Source organism: Gorilla gorilla, chromosome 2 (assembly GCF_029281585.2).
Source record: "Gorilla gorilla gorilla isolate KB3781 chromosome 2, NHGRI_mGorGor1-v2.1_pri, whole genome shotgun sequence".
NCBI classification, from domain to species: Eukaryota; Metazoa; Chordata; class Mammalia; order Primates; family Hominidae; genus Gorilla; species Gorilla gorilla.
This window is the reverse complement of record NC_086017.1, coordinates 42835900-42856884: the sequence shown is the minus strand read 5'-3', so window position 1 is coordinate 42856884 and position 20985 is coordinate 42835900. Positions and strand designations below refer to the sequence as shown.

Here is a 20985-nt window from a genome sequence, read left to right as displayed (position 1 = left end):
CTCCCGAGTAGCTGGGACTGCAGGTGTATGCCACCACACTCAGCTAATTTTCGTATTTTTAGTAGAGATGGGGTTTCACTGTGTTGGCTAGGCTGGTGTCACACTCCTGACCTCATGATCCGCCCATCTCTGCCTCCCAAAGTGTTGGATTACAGTAGTGAGCCACCACGCTGGGCCCAGATTTTTTTTTTTTTTTTGAGACGGAGTCTCGCTTTGTTGCCCAGGCTGGAGTGCAGTTGCACGATCTCAGCTTACTGCAACCTCTGCCTCCTGGGTTCATGTAATTCTCCTTCCTCAGTCTCCCAGGTAGCTAGGATTACAGGTGTGTACCAGCATGCCCAGCTAATTTTTGTATTTTTAGTAGAGATGGGATTTCACCATGTTGCCCAGGCTGGTCTCGAACTTCTGACCTCAAGTGATCCATTTGCCTCAGCCTCCCAAAGTGCTGGGATTAGGGGCGTGAGCCACTGCGCCTAGCCCTGATGGTTTTTTTGTTTGTTTGTTTGTTTGTTTGTTTGTTTGTTTTTGAGAGGGAGTCTCACTCTGTGGCCCAGTCTGGAGTGCAGTGGCGTGATCTTGGCTCACTGCAACCTCCACCTACTGGGTTCAAGTAATTCTCCTACCTTGGCCACCCAAGTAGCTGGGATTATAGGCACACGCCACCATGCCTGGCTAATTTTTGTATTTTTAGTAGAGACAGGGGTTCACCATGCTGACCAGGCTGGTCTCAAACTCCTAACCTTGTGATCCACCCACCTTGGCCTCCCAAAGCTGATGGTTTTAAATTAAGGATTTTAGGATATAGTTTGAGCTGAGGAATATAGAAAGCATTACATATCAAAACTCGTGAGATACAGCTAACACTATATTTAGAGGGAAAGTTATAGCCTTAAATGTGTTTATTAAAGAAGAAAGTCTGAAATTTAATGAGCAAAACATCTTCAAGAAGTAAGGAGGGCCCAGTGTGGTGGTTCATGCTTGTAATTCCAGCTACTCAGGAAGCCAAGATGCAAGGATTACTTGAGGCCAGGAATTCCAGGCAAGCCTGAACAACATAGCAAGATCTTGTATTTTAAAAAAAATTTAAGTAAGGAGGGAATGGAAAGAGCTAATTAACGGTTTCGAAGTTAAAATTATTTAGGAGGAATAGTGCTAATGTCCTTATTGCACAGTAGGGTGACTATAGTTAACAATAATGTATTGAATATTTCAAAATGGCTAGAAGAAAGGATTTTGAGTTTTCCCTAAAAAAAGATAAATGTTGAGGTGATGGATATGCTAATTATACTGATTTGATCATTACACAAAGTATGCATATATTGAAACATCACATTGTACCCATAAATATGTACCATTATTATGTGTCAATTAAAATTTTTAATTAATTTTTTTCAGAGAAAAAATTTAATCTCTTAAAAGCTTCCTTTTCTTTTCTTTTTTTTCTTTTTTTTTTTTTTGAGACAGGGTCTCACTCTGTCACCCAGGCTGGAGTGCAGTGGCACCATCACAACTCACTGCAGCCTTGACCCCCTGGGCTCCAGCCATCCTCCCACTTCAGCCTCCTAAGTAGCAGGGACAACAGGCACATGCCACCATGCCCAACTAATTTTTTATTTTTTGTAGAGACAGGGTCTCACTATGTTGCCCAGGCTGGTCTCAAAGTCTTATTCACAAGAAATCCTCCCATCTTGGCCTCCCAAAGTGCTGGGATTACAGGTGTAAGCTGCCACTCCCGGCCAAGTGTGCCTTTTTGACAATAAAATTCTACCCTTTCTTATGAAAAAAAAAGAAAAAACACCAAAAGAATTTTTTTAATGTGGAAGAAAGAAATACATGTAATACATGTAAAAGCAGAAATTAATGAAATAGAAAAATACGTATTCAATAGAGAACATCAACAAAGTCAACAGTTTTTTATTTTCAAGGACTAATAAGTTGATAAACTCAGGGATGAAAAGTGTTTCCTCACCTCTGTAAGTGTTTTAGCCTAAGAGCTAAAGAAATCTTTCTTTATTAGGAAAGTCTGTATCCACCCTCTGAAACAATGAATGTGACTGTAATCCCAGCACTTTGGGAGACCGAGGCAGGTGGATCACCTGAGGTTGGGAGTTCGAGACTAGGCTGACCAACATGGAGAAACCCCATCTCTACTAAAAATACAAAATTAGCCGGGCATGGTGGCACATGCCTGTAATCCCAGCTACTCGGGAGGCTGAGGCAGGAGAATCGCTTGAACCCAGGAGGCGGTGGTTGCGGTGAATTGAGATTGCGCCATTGCCCTCCAGCCTGGGCTTCAAGAGCGAAACTCCATCTCAGAAAAAAAAAAAAGAAAGAAATATTGTCTCTACTAAAAATACAAAAAAAAAAAAAAAAATTAGCCGGGTGTGGTGGTGGGCACCTGTAATCCCAGCTACTCAGGAAGCTGAGGCAGGAGAATCACCTGAACCGAGACGTGGGGGTTGCAGTGAGCCAAGATCATGCCACTGCACTCCAGCCTGGGCGACAGAGAGACTCTGTCTCAAAAAAAAAAAAAAAAAAAAGAAAGAAAGAAAGAAAGAAAAAAAAGAAAACCAGGGTTCAAGGCTAGCCTTTTCTCTTCTACTTCTTTCTTCCCTCTTCTCCTTTCTCTTCCCTCTCACCACCATCTCAGATCTATCACATGTAATGTTACTTCCATTGGCCAAGCAAGGCCTCCATCAGGCACTGCTGCCTCTCTCTGCCGAGTTGTTGCAAAGATTATTCTGCCTTGGGTTTGTTCATCCATTGAAGAAAAGGGAAGAAAGCAGGCTTGGACTTTTTGCCGTCTGTTACAAAACTCCTATTGTATCAGAGTCCCATGAATCCCTCTGCTACAGGAGTCCACGATGTAAGAGCTTCTCTCCCTCTTCAACAATTGAAACAGGAAATTTGTTTTTTTTTTTGTTTTTTAATTTTGATGCTGTTTCTGTGGGAAAGGGTGAGGATGGATTGTTCTTTGCAACTCTCACTTAAAGAAAATGTCTCCTAACTCTTTTATCTTCATGCCGAATGTGCTAAGAATCTCACAATCAGTTTGTTTATGGCAAATGCCCCCCTCCAAAAGGAGCCTGTTGTTTTTCACCCCAACTGTGGACATTAAGACAGTTCTCTCACCCAAATGTTTTTGAGATAATGGGCATTTTCCTGTTTTGGTGACACCTGTTCTTCATACTTTACCTCTACTCTCCCATCAGCTTAACCACAGTATCATAACGTGGCCATCACGTACCTTCTGCGGTGTATAGTCCCGTGATCACTAAACAATGGTTAGCGATAAAAACAATAACCAAAAGAGAAGAGAAATGCCCCTGCTTTAATTAGGTTAAGGGCGTGTAAATATCCATGGCACTGTGTCAGAAATTCAGACATAAGGATTAGGACCATGTTGGCAAAAAATTCTGTGGGCTTTCGGGGCAGAAGAGGACATGAATAGAACAGATAGCAAACTCTCCCATGCCTCCCAAGAGCTAGTTTCCCCTGAACGGTGTCAGTGCAGAGGCTGTCAGTCTTCTCGGATGACATCCCTCTCTATGGCGCTTAGCTTACAATATTATAGTTCTTTGTTTACCACTGACTGAGGGAGCCTTCATGACAAGTGGCATAGGATTTTAATTCTCATATTCATGGTACCAAGGACAGCACATCTAGCCCATAGTAGGTCCTCAGTCAAGGCTTCCATGACTCCATTCACAGACTGAGAGGGAGTCTACATGTTTCCTTTCAGCATGTCTAACACAGATGTCAGCTGAGGTGCCCCTTCACTTTAAAAATCTAGATAAGATTTGGCCAGGCACAGTGGCTCACGCCTGTAATCCCAGCACTTTGGGAGGCCGAGGCAGGTGGATCACTTGAGGTCACGAGTTTGAGACCAGCCTGGCCGACATGGTGAGAAACCTCATCTCTACTAAAAATACAAAAATTAGCCAGGTGTGGTGGTGGGCGCCTGTAATCCCAGCTACTAGGGAGGCTGAGGTAAGAGAATCGCTTGAACCTGGAAGTGGAGATTGCAGTGAGCCGAGATTGCGCCACTGCACTCCAGCCTGGGCCACAGAGCAAGACTCTGTCTCAAAAAAAATATATATATATAGATAGATAAGGTTTGTCTTTAAAACCTTCCCACAATTTCTGTGAACCCCTGGAAGGCTCACTTTCTCATGGTTTCCTCAGTCTAGACATTCTGCCTCTGCCTCCACTGAATCCATTCAGTTCATGAACGATCTCACCATCCTACACATTCTTTAGCAGTATCTTGACTCAAATGTGAAACAGAGTCCCTTGAATTTCACAAAAAGCTTATCCACATCAGGCCTCTTTAATGTGTAAAAACTTTACAGAAGCATTAAAGAGATGGAGGAGGAGGTGCGGTCTACAGTGTCACAGCACAAGCTCAATATATTGACTATCAAATATCCCAGTGTGTAAAAGATATTCTACCACCATCCATTTTCTTGATCATCCTTTTGTCTTCACTCTTCTCTTCTTTGTCCACCCCCACCTCTGAATTTCTAATAATTTTAAAATTAAACCTGTCCCATCTATATTCCTGAAATGACGCATCCTTGCCTTTCTTCTCCACATCCAGCTTCTGAGGAAGGGGCCCTAAGAAGCATGAAGCTTCCACGGGCTAAGGGGGAGGGAGAGAGGAGTCAGAAAGGAAGCAGAAGAGTTGGGAGCTTCCCGGAGAAGAGTCCCGGCACTGCTGCCTCCCATGGCCAAGCCCTTGGCATAAGGAAGCACAATAAAATCCCCACTCAGGTTTTGGGATGTGAGAAAATAAGGCTTTGGGGCCACGTTTCCAATGTCAAGCTTAGGGAGGAAGCAAGATCCCTGAGTTCCCCATCACAGTGCAAGGGCAGACGCAACACAGTGTGGGTTGTGTCTGCATGTGGACCAAGGCAGCCTGCAAGAGTTCTCATGAACCAGCCATGGAGGGGAAAGAGTAGGATGGTTTCCCACACCAGTTTGAGCAGCAGGAAGCAGAAAAGGCCCTCGATAGCTCTAGTAAGTCTTCTGAGGCTACAGAGAAGAGCAAGAGAAAATGGAGCATTTCCCATGTCCCAAGAGGAGTGCCAAGGGATCTGAGTGAGACATGGCCCAGTATGTGGGAATGGATCAGCTTAGCAGGTGACTTCATGGATGGGTGGTTGAGGCCCAGACAGGATGCAGTTACAGGGAGGAGCTGACATCAGCAAATCACAAAGACCAGAGTCACACTCGCAAAATTGCAACACCAGATATTACTGAGGAAAGGGGAGATGGGTGAAATGCTGAATTGACTGAGATTAAGCCCCTGCCTTCTGGGGGAAATGAGGTCTGAAAATAAAAATGAAGTTCAGTTCTAGAAGGAAGTTTACTGTTGACACCCATGTTTCTCTCTCCTAACACTATTGGGCAGGAGCCACCTCCCTGGTGTCAGCAAATGTTTTACAGTCTTTTGTTCTTTCTTAGTGGGTGTTACTTTATTCTCCTCCAGATAGATCAGCATATTTATTTAAAAGTACTTTCCACACTATTCTATTATGGTGATTTCATCTCAGGTGAGCTGCTGTTTGGATTGTTGATCTCGTTCATTGTTTTAGAATTATATTTCTTCCTTGGGCTATGGGACTGTGGTGTGCACACTCATTTTAAATGAGAGATTTTCTATTTGTTTGTAAATATTTGTTGCTCTTTCTCTCGCAGTCTCTCTCTATTTCCCTCTTTCTCTCCTTTTCTACTAATCCATCTTTGTATAGAAATTTTGAAGTTGCCCCTGTACTGGGTATTGTTGATGTCCTACCAAAAAAACCTATATCTGCTTGTGCACAACTCCCCTAACTGCTGTGAGGGTTGATTGCTCCCTTTCCCCAGAGAACTATTTGTTTAATGGGAAGATGCCTCACTGACATATGGATAAAAAAGGCCAGACCCAGCCAGGGGCAGTACCTCATGCCCCTGTAATCCCAGCACTTTGGGAGGTAAAGGTGGGAGGATCATTTGAGCCCAGGACTTTGAAACCAGCCTGGGCAACATAGTGAGACCCCATCTCTGCAAATTAAAATTTAAAAATTATATGGGCATGGTGGTGTATGCCTGTGGTCTCAGCTACTCAGGAGGCTGAGGTGGGAGGATCACTTGAGCTTGGGAGGTTGAGGCTGCAGTAAGCCATGATCACGCCACTGCACTCCAGCCTGAGTGACAGAGTGAGACCCCGTCTCAAAAATAAAAATAAAGAGTTGACACCCTTTGCCTCAAAGTGGGATTCATTCTGTCACATAATTCATGCTCCAAAACCTCCATGAGATCAAGCTAGGGCTAGACTCCAGCAGGGAACTCGTGATGGTTAATTTTATGTGCCAACTTGACTAGGTTACAGGGTGCCCAGACATTTGGTCAAACAGCATTCTGGGTGTGTCTGTGTGTGTGTATCTGGATGGCACTAACATTTGAATTGGTAAATTGAGTGAAGCAGATCACCCACCCTAATGTGGGTGGGTCTCATCCAATTAATTGAGGGTCTGAATAGACCCTTTCATAAGTAAGAGGGGACTCCTCCTGCCTGACTGACTTGAGCTGGGACATCAGTCTTTTCCTGCCTTCAGACTCTTAATGGAAACATCAACTCTTTTAGGGTCTCAAGATGGCCAGCTTTTGGACTTACACCATAGGCTGTGCTGGTCCTTAGGCCTTTGGACTGAGGCTGGAACCACATCCTCAGCTCTCCTGGATCTCCAGGTTGGCAACTGCAGACCTTGGGACATTTCAGATTCCATAATCATGTAAGCAAATTTTTTATGATATTTATAAATTTATGGATATAGATAGATAATAGAGACACAGCTATAGATATGGATATAGATACAGATAGATTAATGATATAGATATAGATATGGATATAGATATATATCCTATTAGTTCTGATTCTCTGGAGAACCCTAATACAGAGCACATTCTTATTTAGCTTCTTCCCCTTCCTGGTCCTATTTCTTTCCCTCCCTCCCCCTCTCCAGGAAGCATCTCCAATAAATCACTGGCACTAGAATCCCTGCCTCAGGTTCTGCTTCTCAGGAACCCAGTCTAAGACTCCTTCCAGTTAGCAGCCTAGAGTTGCAATCCAAAATCAGGTCTTCTGTTAGTGGTTTGAATCTCACATCCTGTAATGGTTTGCGCATACCACAGTTCTAGTTGTTGAGCAGTGAGCTTAGGGGTTGCTTCAAATCTTAGTCATGAGTTTGTGTTTATCCTCCAGCCTAACAAGGTCTACAGCTGCCAACCAGCAGTTTCTTTGTCTCTTTGCAGATGAGGAGTAGCTCTGCCTTGCCCTAGCCTCTGACTGCAGCCCCCCTCCCCATATTAGATGGAGCAGAGTTACCCTACAGGATCTGAGCTCCTGGCAGCTGCTGCTTGCTTCAAGTGCCAAAACCCAGAGGACTTACAATCTCAGCTTTGCTCAACACTTTGCTTCTATTCCCTAATTCTTGTCCTCAAAGATGCTTAATCCTATTTGTTTGTTTGTTTAAAATAGTATTTATTTTTTATTGATGTACAATTTGCATACCATAAAACATGTAGACTTTTAAGTGTATAGTACAATGAGTTTTGATAAATTTATATTAGGTTGGTGCAAACATAATTGTGGTTTTGGCCATTGAAAGTAATGGCCAAAACCGCAATTAGGCCAGGGGTGGTGGCTCATGCCTGTAATCCTAGCACTTTGGGAGGCCAAGGCGGGCAGATCACTTGAGGTTAGGAGTTCAAGACCAGCCTGGTCTTGAATGTGGCAAAACCCCGTCTCTACTAAAAAATACAAAAATTAGCTGGATGTGGTAGCATGCAAGCATGCACCTGTAATCCTAGCTACTGGGGAGGCTGAGGCATGAGAATTGCTTGAACCCAGGAGGTGGAGGTTGCAGTGAGCCAAGATTGCACCACTGCACACCAGCCTGGGCAACAAAGTGAGACTCCTTCTCAAAAAAAAATGCAATTATGTTTGCACTAACCAAATATATATATACACACACACACAGGTCACCCACATCCAATAAGATAGAGAATTTCCATCATCCAGAGTGTTCCCTTGCACTCTATTATAGCGGGATTTTAAGGAATCAGAGAGACTGATGGGGTTCAAGAGGATATTTCTTAATTATTGATGTGCACCAGCCCAGTTGGATTAACATCCAAAGGACTGAGCCCCGAACAAAGAGTTAAGTTACCTTTTAAGCATTTCGTGGGTGACGGGAGATCTGTGCAGGGGGAAGCATACTACAGAAGTAAGAAACAAAGACAGTTATTCAATTGAGACATGCATTACATCATTTCTTACTTTTCAAGGAAAAACATGTTTTGTGACTTGAGTTTATCTGTCTAGTGACCTTGCAGCTGCACAGCCAGGGAAACAGGGTCTTCACAATGCCTGGTAAGGGAGGAGAGATAAGGCTTACTAGCCACAGAAAAACAGGTGGTTTTTAAGGACTCCAGCTCTTTCTCTTTCTTAGGGGGAATTGGGTTTTCTTACATACAACTGAGTTTCTGCTTACACACTCTTTAATTTCTCTTAATTCCTGTTCCGTTCCCCCCTTTGGTGCTTTTTATAACAGAGGTGTTAATAGAAAGCACCATTATTTGCCACCTCCTCTTGGAGCTGAGCTGCTTCTTCTAAACAGCAGTGGCTGATATCTGGTTAATGTCATCAACTGCACGGTAGTGTGTCAGGCTACTATTGCCTCCATAGTTGACTGAATACTACTAATAAACAGGGGTAAAAGGCAATGGAGGATGAAGGAGATGCCAAGAATAAACAAGAACCCACTAATGAGGGTTTTGAATCCTCCAAAGGCTGAGAACCATTCTTCATACAAGGAGTCTGGGGACCACCTGGACCAAGTCTGAACTGGAACATGGGCTAACTTGCACATTCTAGCTGTGATTTCCATGACAGCTCAGCCATTATCATCGATTTCTAGGCAACAATTGGTTAAACTAAATTTTCCACATACTCCTCCTTCCAAGTCTAAGAGGTAATCTAAAGCCAGCCTATTTTGATATATAACATTCCTCATTTGTGTTGCTTGGGTTGCCAATAAATCTAGTGCCTTTGATGTTTCGTTGGTTATGATTTCAAGGACTGCCTGCAACCTTATGATGTGGTTGAGCATATAGATGGGGGTATGGTACCCCCATGACCTGTCTTGCACCCAGGTAGCTGGCCCATAGTATTTAATGATTCTTTCAGGAGGCCATTCATTATTTTTCCAGTTTCCTATGTCCATATTCTTTTTGATATTTATATCTATTTTTGTGATTATGCTTCTTCTAGTTTTTCTTTTATTTTTATCATAAACTGGATATCTTAAGAATTCCTCTTGCCTTCGAGGAATTAGAAAGAAGGATGGCTTGATTGTTTTTAACACACATGCTCCTGTCCATTTAGCCTGCAGTTGCCAATATGCCCGTGTTCCACAGATCCAATATAGGCCAGAGGGTGCCTTCCAAGCAGTTGGAGCCTCTAGCTGATGCCAAGAGTGGCTTAGAGTAGAGAATCAAGAGAAAGGGTTTGGATCTGGTAAGTAGGAGTCGTTCTGGGCGTTTCTCCATAGAGTATTGTTTTTAGTCTCATCATAATACTGTTGCCCTAGGCAGGTTGTTTCTCCTACTGCCTCTGTGAAAGCCTTTCCCCATCAGGCGATATAGTACTTTCCAATTATGGAGGCTTTTAACAACCAAACACTGGCTGAGGCTGTTGGTTTACTGGCAGGGTTAGGCGAAGTGAAGTTATCTTGTGGCATTAATTCCTTTGCCTCCCACGGCCACTGGTTCCCCATATTAGTTCCTCCACGTACATAGCATGAGGAAATTCCTAAGCTGCCAGCTATGTTTTCAGCTAGCTGAGCAAATAAGTTTTTGGTTGATGGAGGAAGCTCGGGCACTGGCTGATTAAAATGCTCATAGAATGACTTATGGACCCGGAATTGCAGGGTTGGATGCATTTGAGTCCTTCTAGTCTTTTTGACAATTAGTAGTGGAACTCCAAGGCCTGCTCCTTGTCTATCAACTCATAATAGTGTTGTCTGTCCTATAGACCAAAAAGGTAGCTCTGGCTTTAAGATAGTAATATCTAAAGGATTGCATGTCCTTGTCTTACAACCTGGTTTGGTTGACATACTACTTAGTAGAGCAGTCCTTCCTGAATATAAATGTTGGAGCTGTGTTAGCGTAGACCACTGAATGTTACAGTCCGGGCATCCGATTTGTGGTTCTCCATACAGACGTTTAGGACTGTTGCTGCTAAGCCTCTCTTGTGTCAAACCATTGCGGATTGCTTCTGGTTTTTTATGATCATGAACATACATGGCATGGCAGGCATCAAAGTACAAGGAAATAGGCCCTTTATAGGAGGGAGGGGATTATTTGGTTTGAGCTATAAGCTCTCTTTCTTTTTCTCTCTCCGATTTAATATGAACCTCAAACCAGAATTCATAGGGTAAGAGCTTAGCCTCCAGTGTGGTCAGAGCAGGGCAGTTGTCCTTCTTACCGGTGGTTAGGTTTCGCCGTAGGACTATTCGGGGGGGGCGATTTGGGTCTTGCTGGCTAATCCACTGGTTGTCATCGGGAGTCACTGCTGCCACTGGTTTCAGCCGGCTATGGTGAATCCAATGTCTGACACCTGCAACTTTAACAGCAGTGAGAGTAGACATGATGACAATATGGGGCCTATCCTATATGGGTCCTAGAGTGGTTGAATTCCATTTTTCAACCTAAACAAAGTCCTTAGGTTTGAAAGAGTATACAGGTCTGTTAGACTTATAGGCATTCTTTTCCGTACCTAGCCATGCATCTTTTGCATGGCCATGCTTAAAGCCTGCATTTGCCTTTTTAAAGTTAGTTTTTCTAGTTTACAGAGATTACCTTTAATCTGACTTATAATGGGGGGTGGCCGGCTGAACAAAATCTCACAGGGCAAATACCCAGTTTGTTAGGTGGGGGTGCACCTGACTCGGAGGAGGACCATGGGCAAGACCTTGATTCCACCGTGAGTTTCTTGACAAAATTTCTTCAGCAGCCGTTTGAGTGTTCGGTTCATGCACTCCACTTTACCTGAGCTCTGCAGCCTGTAGGCTGTATGTAATTTCCACTTTATTTTTAATAGTCAAGTTAAGTCCTGAACTATTTCAGCCACAAATGTTGGTTCATTGTCTGATCTTAGAGTTAGAGGCAGTCCAAATCTGGGAATAATGTCTCTTAACACCTTGGTCACCTCTAGTGCCTTCTCTGTCCAGGTGGGGAAGGCCATGACCTACCCTGAAAAGGTGCAAATGAACACCAACATGTACTGATAGCCTCCCTCTCAGGGCAATTCGGTGAAGTCCATAAGCAGTTTTTCACAGGGCATGGCTCCTGTTTCCTGAACTCCCGGGGGCCAAGTAGGCCCTTGCGGTGGATTGTTCTGAGTGCAAGTTAAACACTTTGTTTACGAATGGCTCGAGTAATAGCAGTGAGTCATGGCACATGGAAATGATGCCTTAATGATGTCTTTAGTGCTGTTTTTTCCATGTGAGTTCCTTGGTGGAACTCTTTTACAAATCTGGGGGCCACCATTTCAGGTATGGCTAGCCTCCCACTGGAGAATTTTTACCATCCTCCTTCAATGTAGTTCTTATTTTCCTGGGTAAACCAAGCCTTTTCATTTGGAGTGTAGCTTGGGATCTCCGGGAGGGGAATCTCTAGGAGGAGAGGCATAGCTAAGGCTTCTTCTTTAGAAGGTGGAGTTGTCATTGCAGCCTGCTTTGCCTCTTTGTCTGCCTTTCTATTTTCTTTAGCCTTTAGTGTTCTTGCTTTTTGGTGCCCCTTGCAGTGCATCACTGCCACCTCTTTTGGGGCCCATACAGCATTTAAGAGCTGTACAATTTCTTCCTTGTTACTTTATTTCTTTACTTCCAGCAGTTAAAAGTCTTTTTTTCTTTATAAATAGCCTCATGAACATGCAAAGTGGCAGAAGCATATTTGGAATCTGTGTAAATATTTGTCTTTTGGCCTTTTGCTAGCCAGAGAGCTCTTGTCAGAGCTATTAGCTCTGCTTTCTAAGCAGAAGTTTCTGTAGGCAAAGACTGCACCTCTGCTACTAAGTCCAAAGTCACCACTGCATACCCAGCATGACGGACTCCCTTTAGTATGAAACTGCTTCCATCAGTAAAATATTCAATGTCCGGGTCTCCAAGGGGCCGATGTGTCAAATCTCTCCGGCTTGAGAACACTCTATCTACCACATCCACACAGCAATGAAGGGGGCCTCCTGGGACTGACTTGATGAGGAGCTAAGGTTTAGGGTATTCACAGTTTTTAAAGTCAGTGTATTAGCTGCCCATGCCAGTAGGGCAGTGGCAGCTAGTGCTTTAAAACAAGGAGGCCATCCAAGTGCCATAGAATCTAATTGCCTGGATGAGTATGTCACTGGGCGATGCCATGACTTTATGGCTTGAGTTAGAACCTCTATGGCCTCCCTTTCATTTGTGGACATACAAGAAGAAAAGCTTAGTTAGTTAGATCTGGCGGTCCTAAAGCTGGGACCTGAGTCAAGGCTTCGTTGATTTCTTTAAAAGCCTTCTCCTGGTTGGCCTCCTAGAGGAGGGGCTCCTTCTTTCCTCTTCCTTGTGGCTTCGTGTAATGGCTTAGCCATGAGCAAGAAATTTGGGATCTAAATGCAGCAGAACCTTGCTGCCCTTAGGAACTCTCTTATTTGACACCAGGTGGTTGGAGTAGGAAGTGCACAAACAGCCTGCTTTTGTTCACTACTAAGCCATCTTTTCTCTTGGCTTATATAAAAGCTTAAATGCTGGACACTTTTAGAGCAGATTTGAGCTTTTTTTTTCTTGACACTTTATACCCTGCCTTCCACAGCAGGTGCAGGGGGTCTTGGGTTTCTCCTGGGTGCAGTAGCCCTTGGCCAGTGTTTTTTTCATACCATGGCCTTGACCATTCTCCTTATTCTTTTGACATTTATCCTTCCAATGTCCTTTCCTTTTGCACCATGCACATTAATCTGTCTCTGGCCTTGGCTGGTTTTTAAACTCCTGTCCAGACCAGCCTTTTCCAAGACTGCATTCACGCCCATGTCCATGCCTCCTTGCAAAGCCAGCTTCTCTTCCCGTAAGGGCTGCTGCTAGTAAATTAACCTTGCTTAAGCTTCCAATCAGCCTCCTTCTTTTCCTCCTGATCTCGGTTAATGTACACCTTGGTAGCCACTTTCACTTTGTTAGTGGGGACACGAGGTTCATCCAAATTGGAAAGCCACTCCTGCCACCCTCAGCCGCTCTGAGTTGGATTAGTGGTCATTCCCCGGGAGGTGATCAAGCTCCCCTTTGTCCTTATGGGACAGGCTTCCCTGCCTTGGGCCCTTGCTCCTTACCGTGGTTCCTGAAGAGCTGGTATTGTCCTGCAGCCCCATCCCCGGTTCCGTTCCGCTACCAGGCAGGGTGCTGGGATGCAGAGAGAGCTGGTTTCCATCCAGGTGAAGCTCCCCCGTGGTGCACCTTGGATGCCAGGTCTCCCCTGGCCCTGAGGCTCTAGTCCCACAGATAAAGGAGACAGTAAATCTGTTGTCTCCATTCGTGGGCGAGCTCCCAGAAATGTAGCAGGATTTTAAGGAATCAGAGAGACCGATGGGGTTCAGGAGGATATTTATTAATTATTTAGGTGCACCAGCCCAGTCAGATTAACATCCAAAGGACTGAGCCCCAATCAAAGGGTTAAGTTACCTTTTAAGCATTTTGTGGGTAGAGGGAGATATATAATTCACATACCATCTTGAACCTCCACCTCCCAGGTTCAAGCAACTCTCCTGCCTCAGCCTCCCTAGTAGCTGGGATTATAGGCACACACCACCATGCCCGGCTAATTTTTGTATTTTTAGTAGAGACAAGGTTTCACCATGTTGGCCAGGCTGGTCTCTAACTCCTGACCTCAGGTGATCTTCCTGTCTTGGCCTCCCAAAGTAGAAGCAATTGTTTTTTGTATGTTGATCTGGTATCCTGCAACCTGCTGAACTCACTTATTAGCTCTAATAGTTTTATAGTGGATTTCTTAGAATTTTCTGCGTATAAGATCACATCATCTACAAAAAGATAATTTTGCTTCTTCCTTTTCAATCTAGATCCCTTTTATTTCTTTTTCTTGCTGATTTTTGTCCTGATGAGAACTTCCAACACAATATGAATACAAATGGAAGAGCAGACATCCTAGTCTTGTTCCTGATCCTGGGGAGAAAGCAGTCCATCTTGCACCATTAAGTATTGTATTAGTTCATTCTCATGCTGCTAATAAGGACATACCAGAGACTGGGTAATTTATAAAGGAAAGAAGTCTAATGGACTCACAGTTCCACATGGCTGGGGAGGCCTCACAATCATGGCAGAAGGCAAGGAGGAGCAAAGGCACGTCTTACATGGCAGCAGGCAAGACAGCATATGCAGGGGAACTGTCCTTTATAAAACCATCAGATCTTGAGAGACTTATTCACTATCATGAGAACAACATGGGAAAACCCACTGCCATGATTCAATTACCTCCCACCGGGTCCCTCCCAAGACACATGGGGATTATGGGAGCTACAATTCAAGATGAGATTTGGGTGGGGACACAGCCAAACCATATCATTCTGCCCCAGCCCCTCCCAAATCTCATGTCCTTCCATTTCAAAGCCAATCATGCCTTTTCAACAGTCCCCTAAAGTCTTAACTCATTCCATCATTAATGCAAAAGTCCAAGTCCAAAGTCTCATCTGAAACAAGGCAACTCCCTTCTTACCTATGGGCCTGTAAAATCAGAAGCAAGTTAGTTACTTCCTAGATACAATGGGGTTACAGGCATTGGGTAAATACAGCTGTTCCAAATGGGAGAAATTGGCCAAAACAAAGGGGCTACAGGCTCCATGCAAGTCCAAAACCCAATAGGGCAGTCATTAAACCTTAAAGTTCCAAAATGATCTCCTTTAACTCCATGTCTCACGTCCAGGTCATGGGGATGCAAGAGATGGACTCCTACAGCCTTGGGAAGCTCCGCCCCTGTGGCTTTGCAGGGTATAGCCCCCTCCCAGCTGGTTTAACGGGCTGACACTGTCTGCAGTTTTTTCAGGTACACAGTGCAAGCTGTTGGTGGATCTACCATTCTAGGGTCTGGAGGACAGTGGCCCTCTTCTCACAGCTCCACTAGGCAATACACCAGTGGGGACTTTGTGTAGGGGCTCCAACCCCACCTTCCCTTCTGCACTACAGAGATTCTCCATGAGGGCCTCACCACTGCAGCAAACTTCTGCCTGGACATCCCAGCATTTCCATACATCCTCTGAAATCTAGGCAGAGGTTCCCAAACCTCAATTCTTGACTTCTGTGCACCTGCAGTCTCAACACAACATGGAACCTGCCAAGGATTGGGGCTTGCACTCTCTGAAGCCACAGCCCCAGCTATACCTTGGCCCCTTTTAGCCATGGCTGGAGTGGCTGGGACACAGGGCACCAAGTCCTTAAGCTGTACACTGCAGGGGGGCCCTGGACCTGGCCCAGGAAACCGTTTTTCCCGCCTAGGCCTCCAGGCCTGTAATGGCAGGGGCTGACACAAAGGTCTCTGATATCCCCTGAAGACATTTTCCACATGATCTTAGTGAAGAATATTCAGCTTCTTGTTACTTAGCAAATTTCTACAGCAGGCTTGGAGTTCTTCCCAGAAAATGTTTTTTTTTTCTTTTCTATTACATCATCAGTCGGCAAATTTTCCAAATTTTTATTCTCTGCTTCCTCTTGAACACTTTGCCACTCGGAAATTTCTTCCACCAGATACCCTAAATTATCTCTCTCAAGTTCAATGTTCCATAGATCTCTAGGCCAGGAGCAAAATGCCACCAGTCTCTTTGCTAAAGTATAACAAGAGTCACCTTTGCTCCAGTCCCCAAGAACTTCCTCATTTCCATCTGAGACCACCTCAATCTGGGCTTTATTGTCCATATCACTGTCAGCATTTTGGTCTAAGCCATTCAACAAGTCTCCAGGAAGTTCCAAACTTTCCCACATCTTCCTGTCTTCTTCTGAGCCCTCCAAACTGTTCCAACCTCTGCCTGTTACCCAGTTCCAAAGTCGCTTCCACATTTTCAGGTATCTTTACAGCAGTGCTCCACTACCTGGTACCAATTTACTGTATTAGTCTGTTCTCATGCTGCTAATAAGGATATACCTGAGACTGGGTAATTTATAAAGGAAAGAGGTTTCACAGACTCAGTTCCACATGGCTAGGAAGGCCTCACAATCATGGTGGAAGGTGAAAAAGGAGCAAAGGCACATCTTACATGACAGCAGGCAAGAGAGTGTGTGCGGGGAACTGCCCTTTATAAAACCATCAGATCTCATGAGACTTATTCACTATCACAAGAACAGCATGGGAAAAACCTAACCTCATGATTCAAAGTACCTCCCACTGGGTCCCTCCCATGACACGTGGGGATTGTGGGAGCTACAATTCAAGATGAGATTTGGGTGGGGACACAGCCAAATCATATCAAGTGTGATGTTACCAACATTCTTGAACAAGTCGTTTTATGGACCAAAGTTTTCATTTCTCTTGGATCAATACCTAGGTGTAGAATTATTGGATCATAAAATAGGTATATGTTCAACTTTACACAGAGTTGTCTAACAGTTTTTCAAAGTGGCATTTGTACCTAGACATCAATCAGACTTCTGTTGTTATATATTGTCTATCACATTTCAATTAGTTTTGGAAAACAGGAAGATCCCCAAACTGTGAACTTTTTACTGCACCTTAATTGGAAGTCTTTCTAGTAATAGAATGAACAGATCTGTAACCCTCAAGAAGTTCTTAAGGACTCAGATTAGAAATAACTCTTGTATTTACAACTCAAATCCATTCCCTCGTATATTTACCCTTTGTCCACTGCACAAACTCCCTCAAATTCTTCCCTGGTCATTCCATGAAGAGGAGCCCAACTAGATCACACAATGCTCCATGTGAACCATCGTTCACTTTATTTGTGTGTGACATTTTTCTTGTGACATCAAAACAATTAGGAGGAAGCTCCCTAACCAAGGTAACCATGGAGAGGTGGTTGTACAGTCTAGTCTCGGCGCAGAGCTTTTTCCTGCCTGCTCGCCTCCAATGATAGTCTGCTTATATCAAGCATGATCAAAAGAATTCAAACATTCTGCAGGCTCCAGCATGCTATCTTGTACCTATCTCATACCATAAACTCAGTTATTCATCCTCAGGACTGACGTCAGCATCTTCTTCAAAGCACTGCACATCTCTGTGGGCAGGTGTTACATCAGGATGACATCCACATGCTCAAGTCACCTGGGAGCCCTATGTTCTAGAGTATCTCTGTGTGGTTTATTTTAGTCAGTTCTCCATCATCATAAAGTTCTCCTTTTTTTCCTAAAATGGAAATATTGCTATTGCTTTGGCAGATTATGAAAGTAATGCATGTTTGCTTAAAGAAATAAAGAAGCCTAGAACATACAAAGCATAATTTTTTCCTCTATAAAATGGCTAACAGTTTGGGGTTTATACTTCCAGGTTTTCAAAATGCACTTAAGATATTATGGACATTTGTGAATGGTATAGGTATATAGCTGAAAGTTATTCTTTTTAATGGCACCATATTTCATAGTATGAGTATATGTTAATTTACTTATTATTAAGCATTTCAACCATATAGAAAAGTACCAAGAATAATGTAACAAACATTCATGTGCCACTTGGTAATTTGAAAAAAGTTCAATTGCATTTAACTGCAACCAGATGACCTTGTTTGTCATTTGTCTTTTGACTTTTTCTTTGGGGATGTTTTTGTCATGCATATTTTTAATTCACATAGTTGAATTTATTAATCTTTTCCTTCATGGCTTCTGAATTTTGAGTTATTTTTAGAAAGGCTTTGCCTGCTGCACAAATTGTGAAGAAATTGTCCCATGTTTTCTTTTAGAACTTCTATTTTTCCAATTTTTACATTTAAATATTTTTTTCTGTTTGGAATTTAACCATGTATAGTGTGACATATGAATCAAGCTTAATTTTTTTTCCAGATGCCAATACATTTGGCCCACTTCTGAATAAATAGTTTATTGTATTCCTCCTTTGATTTAAATTACCATCTTTAATATGCACTAAATTCTCACATGTATTTTGATCTCATACTAAACTAGATTTCCCATTCTGTTTCACTTGACTTTCTGCAACATTGCTGTATATTTTAATTAGCTAATTAATTTAACATACATATTAATTTATAATATGCATATCCTCATTGCTCTTCTTTTTCAGAGTGGTCCTGGCTATTTTTTGTTGTTGTTCATTCTTATGTAAGCTTTCAAATCGGTGTATGTAATTTAAAAGGCTATTAATATGTCTTGAAGAATAACATTGTATTTAATAATTTAACTGAAAAGAACTGGTGTTTTTTATACCATTGAGCTTGCTTGTATAAGGCCTTTTCTGGCCTAGTGCTGTAATAGTGTTTTAGACTAAGTTGTTCCCGTATATTTTCTATCTATTTCATACTATGTATAGATAATATATATTTTAATTATTATTTATTTCTATTCTCTTTCATAATGTGGGTCTGTTATCCCACATCTTCTGATTGTTATTTGTAAATATAAATGTAATTGAGTTTGATGTATTAACATCTTCCCTTATTAACTTGCATAATTATCTTATTGTTAATAATAGTTTTTCAGGTAATTCTCTTGGGTGTTCCAATTATTCAACAGTATTATTGGAACTAGAAATATTTTCCCTTCCCCTTTCCAATTTTTTAAATAAACTTGTATTTTAGAACAGTTTTAGATTTCCAAAAAACTGGTGAAGATGGCACAGAAAGTTCCCATTTACTGCACATCACATTTCCCCTGTTATTAACACCTTACATTAGAAAGCTACATTTGCTATACTTACTGAACCAATACTGATACATTATTATTAACTAACGTCCATTCTTTTTGGACATGTTTCCTTAATGTTTAGCTAATGTCCTTTTTCTGATCCAGAACTAATGACATGTAGTTGTCTCCTTAGGCGCCCCTTGGCTGTGACAGCTTCTCAGACTCTCTTTTTTTTTTTTTTTTTAATATGTAGTCTCACTCTGTCGCCCAGGCTGAAGTTCAATGACGTGACCTCAGCCCATTGCAACCTCCGCCTCCCGGGTTTAAGTGATTCTACCTTGGCCTCCTAAGTAGCTGGGACTACCCGCATGTACCACCATGCCCAGCTAATTTTTGTATTTTTAGTAGACGGGGTTTCACCATGTTGGCCAGGCTGGTCTCAAACCCCTGACCTCCAGTGATCCGCCTGCCTTGGCCTCCCAAAGTACCGGGATTACAAGCATGAGCCACTGCCAATTTCTATACCTCTACCTTATTCCCCTTATCTTGTGGAGCTGGTACCTCCAGGGCAATGTTATATAGAAGTGGTGATCGCAGGCGTTCCTTCCTATTTTTAGCTAGCTGGAATGCCTCTGGAGTGGCCCATGATGCCTTTTCAGCTGAGATAGACCTATTTTATCATGATAATGAAATCTTTTCTGTATTTTCCTATATTTCTGTAGTATTCCTCTCCAGATTACAGTCAATGGTGTAATTTTTCTTAGTATTTGTCTTTGCATTGTTTAATGTGCTTATGTTTGTGTTTCTGCCTAGGACGAAGGCGATGGCAGCAGTTTTCCAGGCTAGCTGTCTTCACAACCCGATGGCTCTCTTCTTTTCTGCTGCCACATAGACAGACTGTCTGCCTCCTGCAAATTTGAAATTTGGCAAACCTGCCTCCTCTGCTTCTCGGAACCAAACTGGGGCCAGGAGAACTTCTGACCCAAGTGTTGATCACCTCTCTTCCTGCACCGCACTGTGCACCCTCTGCTCAGGAAATGCCTTTGGCGTGTTGCTGACGTCTGTCCCTGCTCCATCTCTTACCACCCTGCACTTCACCCTTTCCCACACAGGCTTCACCTGATCTCAGCTGCTTTGGGCAGACCATCCAGGTATTTTGGAGTCTGAAAAGGATCTCTGTCTCCAAGTCTGGTGCAAATGGAGCTTGGGGGTTTTAAAATTCATTCTTCTTGCTGCTGTTTCACAATTTCTCAGAAAAGGTGAAAATGCAGACTTTGGCAGTTATGTTCAATATGAAAAGTCTTAATAAAGTAATTTTTGACCTAAAGCCCACCAGTATTTCTGGAACAATTCAGTCAATCTTTGAACTTGGTCACATAAAGTCTTATTAGAAACACAACGGGGATTTTGGAGATAGGACTAGTGAACCTTGTGTAGTTAAATAGAAACTTGAATTGCCAGTGTAGAGTACTTGATTAAGAGATAAGGAAATCCACTCATTCAGTAAAAAATAATTGAGTTTTGTGCTAGCAATTTTACTAGGCAGTTAGGTGGTGGGTATTTTTGGTGGAGTGAGTCTAATTCATGATTAAATTATTGTTTCTCCTGAACCTCAATTTCTTGGAGTAATAAAATCAACCTTATCTACTTTAAGAAGAGGGTAAAATGAGTGTCAATATATAAAAGCACTTGGATTTCTGATTTTCTGAAAGGGGAATTTGGAGCTATTGTAAGCTTTCAAGGGGTAAAGTATTATGACCACAAAAAGCGGGTGGAGTTTATGTCTGGTTCATTTGAGTCAAGAAAGGCTGGAGATGGAGTGGACAATCTCTGACTGGATGTAGGGTACAGGATGTAGAATGACAGGTGGTTGTGGCATGACCAAGGGTAGAGATGGGCTGTAACGATAACAGGAATAAGTTGTGTAGGGAAAGATGCCTCAGGGCTTGAGATACGCAAATTATGGGGCCAAAGTGAGACTGACTAAAGGAAAATAGAGGAGCCAACTGTTAAGTGAGGTTGATGGTTGGAAGGCAATTAATGAAGCACATCCCTAATGCAAAGATTATGTCTCCTCATTTTCCCGCTCCTAGGTCAGTTTCCA

At 42.9% G+C, this 20985-nt stretch overlaps 1 protein-coding gene across 1 annotated transcript in view; it reads left to right on the top strand.

Annotated features, from left to right (window-relative positions):
* Nucleotides 1-20534, top strand: part of GLB1 (galactosidase beta 1) — a 139881-nt gene extending 119347 nt beyond the window's left edge. Inside the window, exon 16 of the mRNA XM_055383408.2 lies at nucleotides 19695-20534. Within this exon, the coding sequence (XP_055239383.2) occupies nucleotides 19695-19727 (33 nt within the window). The 3' untranslated portion in view covers nucleotides 19728-20534. The remainder of the gene's footprint in view (nucleotides 1-19694) is intronic.
* Nucleotides 20535-20985: the final 451 nt, after the last annotated feature.